Genomic DNA, 7,398 nt, shown 5'->3' on the forward strand with positions numbered 1-7,398 from the left:
GTGGACACCACAGCCCTGGCAGGGCTACTTGCGGTTTAGATGTTCATAGATAATCGGAGAGGACTTTACATGAGAATATCATTCCAGAGGTCTTCCAACTTGCTGTCCAGGTGACCGGCTTGAACCAGTTCGGCTTCTTTCTTCAGTTTCCTTTAAAAAAAAAAAAAAAAAAAAAAAATCCCAGTACATTACAGGGTCAGCTCAAGTTGGACAATCGGGAGACAAAGTCAGAGAGGCAAGATGGCGTTGGTGTGGACCTGGGCAGAGGAGAGAGAAGGATGTGAAGGACACAGCGGCTGGGTAAGAGGAAGGCCTAAGAGAAGACATGCAGGTGATGGGTGTGACAGAGCAAGATGACAAGGACAGAAAGACATGGAAGATGATCCGCTGTGGTGACCCCTGATGGGAGCAGCCAGAAGAAAAAGAAAGAACAAAATACAATGCAAAAATAAAAAGGTTTATATTGACAGACTAGCAAAATACCCGCACTGCGCAGCGGTGAAGTACTGCCTTAACATTTTTATTAAGAAGAAAAGTAAACCTTTTTAAACTGAGGGAAAATCTCCCAATAATTATTGGTTAAGGATCTCTTTGTATGCCACATTGTGAGTTCGGCCCTCCGGTTGTAATCTGACCAAGCTGTGCGCTGATCTTACTCTTGAGCATGTAACGTACAGTCGGCCATGTGAACAGTAATCTTGTCTCAGATCTCACAGCTTGGATTGCTGCTGTCATAATAGGTTTGAGTTTCATGGTTTGTTTCAATGACGACAGTATTTGTAGGACTTGTGTTGAAGTGACATTCAGCATCTGTCAAGCGCTGTAAGTATACAACCAGTTTCATCGATAAAATCACTAAAATCACAGCTTTTGAGAGTTTAAACATTCATAAACATCAAAGTGTCCACTACTGAAATCGTCACCTGTCAATCTAAGATGTTTAAGAGGCATTGGCGGTTGTCCAAAGGTGTAAAATATTTGGCCATTTCGGTACACTTGAAAGCGACAACTGAACAATTCAGCGGCAGCCATCAACTCACATGCAGATCCACAGGTGAAGGACTTAAGCATTTCACTCTTCTAGTGCTCCTGTGTAGTCTAATTATCTCCTGTACCGTCATCAGTCCACACCTTGAACCTGTCCAGTCATTCAATACATGAGACACAATGGATATCAAGAGTGAGCCTGATATGGCCGTGCAATATGTAACAAAGAGAATGGAAAAGGCAGGCGCCATCTCTGGGCATGGAAACCACTCGGTAAGTGACAGTTCTTTGATCGATGGTGATCACCTCGATAGACATGTTAATGGGGGTACAGTTGGAATGATAAAGGAAATGGGTACCTGAACAATGTAAAGTAAGTCTAAAATACCTACACAATAACTATAATCGTAATAAATGAACAATAAAACAGCGGAGAAGCCGTGGATTAAATAAAAAGGCTGTAGTTATCAGCAGGGAGACGTGAATCCCGGGCAAAGCAAGGAAGGGAATGTAGAGACCGGAGTGACGGACGGCCTTATATAGGCAGGCAGCCAACAACGTGGGAGGCGTTGGGATGGGGGAGCCAACGCCGCCTCACACGGTGACCGAGCTGCAGGCTATGGACGTATATATGTACGTAAGTAGGATTCAGTTAGCGTTGGGAACCCGCGTACCAAATGTCTTGAAGATGGTCCCATAAGTAACAAAGACCATTGGAAAGTTCAATATGGCGGCCGACAGTGGCATCATACCACTGAAATAAGTACGTACATTGGTTTCGGTTAGCGCAGGTAAGCTGCCTACCAAATTTTGTGAAGATGGGGCCATAAATAAGAAAGTTCAACATGGCGGACATTGTCGACTGTTACATGTAGAATTTCAAAATGAAACCTGCCTAACTTTTGTAAGTAAGCTGTAAGGAATGAGCTGCCAAATGTCAGCCTTCTACCTACACGGGAAGTTGGAGAATTAGTGACGAGTCAGTCGGCGAGGGCTTTGCCTTTTCTTAGTATAGAAGATCATTTCCTTCATCAGTTTGTCGGCACCAGAAATGGGACCAACAGATGGAAGTACCAATGACAGACAGTAATATTTTAAAGAAAACCTGCTTACACAGTTGGTCAAATGAAACACAAAGGCCCCAGACATCATTTTAGATTAACAACCGACTGGCCCTGACTGCCCAACACAAAGACATCGACTGATAAAGTCCATCATCCACACAAAAGGACGTCTACTAAGGTACATCCACACTCCCGCGCGCTCCTTTAAATCTCTGCCCACACGCCAGCGTTTTCACTCCACTTCTCTGTAGAAACGCTAAGAGAAGGCGGCGTCCGCCACACTAGACACACAGAGAACAGGAACAGCAACTACAACAACACCAAAACCGACCGACGACATGGCGGACTTGTCAGGGAGCGTAACGCACACGTTTACGGGGAGCAAAGCTGCGGAGGGTCGGCAATGAGCCGGACCCAATCAGGGAAGGGCCACATAATAAGCATGAACCAAACAGAGCCTGCAATTTCAAAACTCTCCATTCTTCACCCATCCAGCCTACGACGCTGAGCGACTGCAGGTCTCCATTTATGGGTGGCGTTGTGGCCGAAAGGTAAAACGTCTGCATCGGCCGACTCCATCCATTCTTTTAAAAACAACTTAAAAGTCGTCTATTTAGGAAGGCGTCCAACTTCACGTTCTGCCTTTTCTTTCAGTCCCGGTGCTCAGGATCATTTGGGAGTCTGTTAGATGACACATTAGGGGATTTGTTACGTTTTTCTTTTAGTATTTTACTCGGTTTCGTTGTTCTATTCAGGAAAACCTATTTAATGTTACAAATATTCTGCTGGGTTTTTTTTCTTTTCTACGACTCTGAAGCGCCTTGAGCATGGGAAAGGCGCTATATAAATAAACTGTATTCCTATTATTATTATTGTTTATAAGTGAAAATGTAAGCTGGCAAAGGGCATGCTGGCCTAGAACGATGCCACGCGATGTACCTGTGTACTTCCTGAGTCTCTTTGATGATTTTCTTCAGCTCTTCGATTCTTTCGGCTGTCAATTTCCGAACGATGACGTCTTCCACGGTCTCCACCACCTCCCCCTTTTCTCCACGTTTCCGTCTATCCAAAGGGGGATAAACAAAAAAAACAAAACCAAAAGTAACAGCTGATTTCCCCAATGCTGGTTTGGGTCCAAAACAACACACAACAATGAAGACAACTTACTTTGGCGTTTCTGTTGTTTCTAGAAGCTCCGAATACTGAGAAGCACAATGCTGGGGGGATCAAAACGTACATTTGCAATAAACATAAATAAGAAATGTCAAAACATCTGGAAATGCAGAAATCCTGCAAGAGGAGATGTAGTGGCCAGCGTACCTTCTGAGAGAACCAGTCTGGCGGCCGGCCGGCCTCTGCAAAGGGCTTGATTGCTCTGCTGACTGAAACCCTGAGAAAAAGTAAAAGGTGCGGATTTAAACTGACAGGAAAAAAGAACAAGAAGCACACCACCGCCACCGCAAGTGCCATCTGTAGGGCAAAACTGGCAGAAGGCTCCGAGTCGCATATCACCGGCAAAGCCAGGGGTTCATTACCAGACCTCCAAACGGGGGCACCACGAGGAGCACCAGCGACCCCTGCAGGCCACGGATTCGCATTGTCAAAGTGACGAGTCAAAAGGGTGACGGGGCTGTAAATGTCACCTTAGCAGCCACAAAAATGGTCGCAGACTTCAAGTGTTTGCAGCCTCCGTTTGTCCGCCGCTCGGTGAGATGCCATGGCACCTAACAAATGTCTGCAGGGTGCCCGACTCGCCTTTCACGTGATGGGCACCCCGTCATTGCTTTCCTCGAGTGTGCAGCTGTTCTTTTTTTTCACCTCCATAAACGCCACTTTCCGCGGCCGACCTGCCTGTTCAATCCGTCGCTGAACAGACAGACTGACTGGTTCATTCAAAAAGCTCCCGAGCCCCTCTTACCAGTTCTGGTCACCGCTCCTCATCACCGAAGAGGCGAGGCAGAGCTTCTCTTTGATGGACCACGGCTCTGTTGGGCCGAGATTCATTAGCTTGTGTTCTAAAAAATAAGAAGCAAGAGGAAATGTGAAAATATCACACGCGACTAAGCACCAGTTATTCTGTCAGTTGTCTCGTTTGCTTTGCTTGGTAAGATGAAGCCCCACAGTCCGCTTTTAAAAAGATACATGTCGTCATTAATTAGTTTGGTGTCGAGAACCACCTTTTTCTCATGAATATTACATTTACAGGAGCTCTAGTCACTTCCCTCTTCTATACTAGACCGACTTCTTGCGCATTTTTTATTTATACAAAAATTACTTACTTCCAATACCAGCCGCCATTTCTGCTAAAAAAAAAAAAAAGTCCTTTGTCTTGTTAGAAACTCATCCGGGTTATCGCTACGCACTGTCGTAAGGTTCACTGGGAAATGTAGTCCAAAGAAGAAAGCAGGCACGCTTATCTATGTACATGTACTGTAAGAAGAACCTTCTCTATAGGCGAGGGGGATTAGCTCAAATGGTAGAGCGCTCGCTTAGCATGCGAGAGGTAGCGGGATCGATGCCCGCATCCTCCAAATTTTGTTTTTTCGGTTTGGTTAGTATTAGTCCCTCGTTATTTTCAAGATCGGTTTGCTTTGCTCTAATTACTTTATTTCGAATCTGAACGTCCGCCTACTTAATGCATTTTTGTGACGGTGATGGCCGAGTTTGACGTTTTGCTTTCGTTTTGATTTTCTTCCATTTTAGTAATACTGGTATGAGTTCAGACCATATATAAGTACAGTATTTATTTTTCTGTTTATGTATTTATTTATTTAAAGAGCTTCGGTAAAAGTCAGATTTCCCCTGGGGACAATCAAAGTAGTGTCTCTAACATGCTTTAGCATAAAAATTAGCTAATATATTGTTACACATTATTAAGAGGAGACGTTTATATTGAGCGGGTCCTCCCTGCATGGAGTTTGCATGTTCTCCCCGTGTCTGCGTGGGTTTCCTCCCACAGTCCAAACACATGCAGGTTAGGTGTGCCTCCCTAGTGTGGGTGTGTGTGTGTGTGTGCCCTGCGGTGGGCTGGCGCCCTGTCCGGGATATGTTTCCTGCCTTATGCCCTGTGTTGGCTGGCATTCGCTCCAGCAGACCTCCGTGATATAGCGGGTTGGATAATGGATGGATGGATGGATGGATTTACATTGATTTTCTTGGCAGACGCTTTTATCCAAAGCGACTTACAAAAGAGGTAAACATAATCGAGGAACTTTAGACGAGGCCCAGTTCGTTCAGCACGTGTAGTAGGACAGTAACAAAAAGTCAATTGCCACAAGTGAAAAAGATGTTAATAGATAATAAATATATAGCTATGGATTACAATCAATAAAGCAATTAGTCTTAGTCTAACAACAAATGAATCAAGTTTTTTCTTTTTCTATCAATTTCGTGTGACAGGTTTGTACTGTGTTACCCCAACAATTAATCGTCCAACTGTCCACGGATGCATTCTGTTCACCGGACACAAGTTCTGTCAAACATCATGGAATCCCTGTCAGCGTCTCGTCTCGTCATTCTGGGCTCCTTGTGTTGCTGCGACCTCGGCACGCCAGCTTGGCGCGGTCCCTTCATGTGGCTTCCCTCTCTCTCTGGACCCACAGCCATCTTCTCGTGGAGCTGTCTCTTCCTCCCTGGAGGTAAGTGTTGCCATCCTTGTGCCTCACGTACCCCAGTCTGCCTGCGGGCCCCCGTGCTCTGTGCGAGTGCCTTGGCAGCGTTCTCGGTGGGCCGTCCCTCACCTTACCTCCTCCTGCCCCGAAGTTTAAATCTCCTTCGGTCATTGCCTAGACTAATAGGACGATGGATTAAACACGGGCACTTGCCGGGTTTAACAAATAGTGGATTGTTAGCAACTGTCAACGAGTACAGATCTGCAGATTAGAACCCAATGCGGTATCCTCAGACATGTTCATTCTCCAAGTCAGATAAACACAAACGTTTTCCAAGAGAGGAGCAGCTCTTTTATCACAATTGTGTATTGTTTGTATACTTAAGCAGTTAAAACTTCAAAGCGGTGATTCTTTTGCAAGACACCAAATACTGACATCCTGTAGACAGCCATGAGTATAATCAGTAACGGGACTACCCACGAAATTTGTCTTTTCATTTCCCACCCCAGTCCCAGCAATGGGTGCCTATTGCCTCTTCATCGGCCGTGTTTCAAGTGCAATATTTACCTGTTCCTTTGCCGAAAAGAGAAATGGAACCACCAAGTGTACATAAGATGTCCTCCTCTGACATTCGCACAGCAGACATAAGAGACAAACTCAGGCGGGCTTAGGCAATTGGAAGGCTGCCGGTTCGAATCCCGTGAATGCCAATAGGGACTCTGCTCTGCTGGGCCCTTAACCTGCAATTGCTGACCGCTTTGAGTGAGTGGTGAGAAAAACAAGAATTATCACAGGGTGGCATGGTGGCATGGTGGCTCCGGGGCTAAGGATCTGTGCTGGTTCAAATCCCTGTCACTGCCAAAGGAGATCCTATTCTGCTGGGCCCTTGAGTGAGACCCTTAACCTTCAATTGCTCCAAGGACCCTGCACTCTGACCCCTAAAAACTAACTCAGGCTGTTTAGAAGACGCCGTTATGGATCAGAGTATTGTCGAATTGGAGCGTGCCATCCAAGAGCACAGCAGAGAGGGTTAGGGTTAGGGTTTATAAAGAACAAAAAAAAACCCTGCGGCTTCAGAAAATGGATGAATGATCAAAGTATTTAAACAACAACAACAACAACAACATTTATTTATATAGCACATTTTCATACAAACAGTAGCTCAAAGTGCTTTACATATTAAAGAATAGAAAAATGAAAGACATAATTATAAAAAAATAAATCAACATTAACATCGAATAAGAGTAAGGTTAAAATCCTAAAGGGAATTAGTACAACTGTTGCTTTAAAATAAATTCCTCAACAAGAGCCCGGGGACACAGTCGGAGATCGTTTGAAAGCAGTGGCCCTGTGTGTGCCCGCGCCTGCGCCCGCTCATGGATGGCTGCATGTCGTGCCGTTCTTTGCCTTCACACAGACATCTGTAATGTGGCGGAGACTTTTGGGGCCTTCAGATCTTGACTTGAGGTGACTTTGGACAGCCTTGGTGAACACGATGTCACGACTGACCTGAAGGAGGTGGGTCACCGTGGTAAGGAGACTGGCATATCCGTGTTAATTTAGCATCGTTTCATTTAAAGACGCCTCAAATAAAATATTTGCAATAATAAACAAAACAAACTTGAAATACTTTGCGGTCATTTTTAAATGAGTGAGATTACGTTTGACTGACGTCAGGTATTTTCTGTCTTTCTTTGTTTTTTTCATTATATATTCATTCTGAATCTTTCCTTGGG

At 44.9% G+C, this 7,398-nt stretch overlaps 1 protein-coding gene and 1 non-coding gene across 4 annotated transcripts in view; one reads left to right on the top strand and one right to left on the bottom strand.

Annotated features, from left to right (window-relative positions):
* Positions 1 to 4,407, bottom strand: part of brd8a (bromodomain containing 8a) — a 32,950-nt gene extending 28,543 nt beyond the window's left edge. For all 3 annotated transcript variants that reach the window (XM_039776414.1, XM_039776413.1, XM_039776412.1), the window contains exons 1-6: positions 4,331 to 4,407; positions 3,970 to 4,066; positions 3,372 to 3,441; positions 3,219 to 3,268; positions 2,991 to 3,113; positions 70 to 150 (exon numbers count right to left, since the gene is read on the bottom strand). In XM_039776414.1, the coding sequence (XP_039632348.1) occupies positions 70 to 150; positions 2,991 to 3,113; positions 3,219 to 3,268; positions 3,372 to 3,441; positions 3,970 to 4,066; positions 4,331 to 4,349 (440 nt within the window). In that variant the 5' untranslated portion in view covers positions 4,350 to 4,407. The remainder of the gene's footprint in view (positions 1 to 69; positions 151 to 2,990; positions 3,114 to 3,218; positions 3,269 to 3,371; positions 3,442 to 3,969; positions 4,067 to 4,330) is intronic.
* Positions 4,408 to 4,509: 102 nt separating this feature from the next.
* Positions 4,510 to 4,582, top strand: trnaa-agc. The gene has a single exon. It is a non-coding gene; the product is annotated as a tRNA-Ala (tRNA).
* The last annotated feature ends 2,816 nt before the right edge of the window (positions 4,583 to 7,398 follow it).

The sequence above is a fragment of the Polypterus senegalus genome, chromosome 13, assembly GCF_016835505.1.
Source record: "Polypterus senegalus isolate Bchr_013 chromosome 13, ASM1683550v1, whole genome shotgun sequence".
In the NCBI taxonomy this organism is placed as follows: domain Eukaryota; kingdom Metazoa; phylum Chordata; class Cladistia; order Polypteriformes; family Polypteridae; genus Polypterus; species Polypterus senegalus.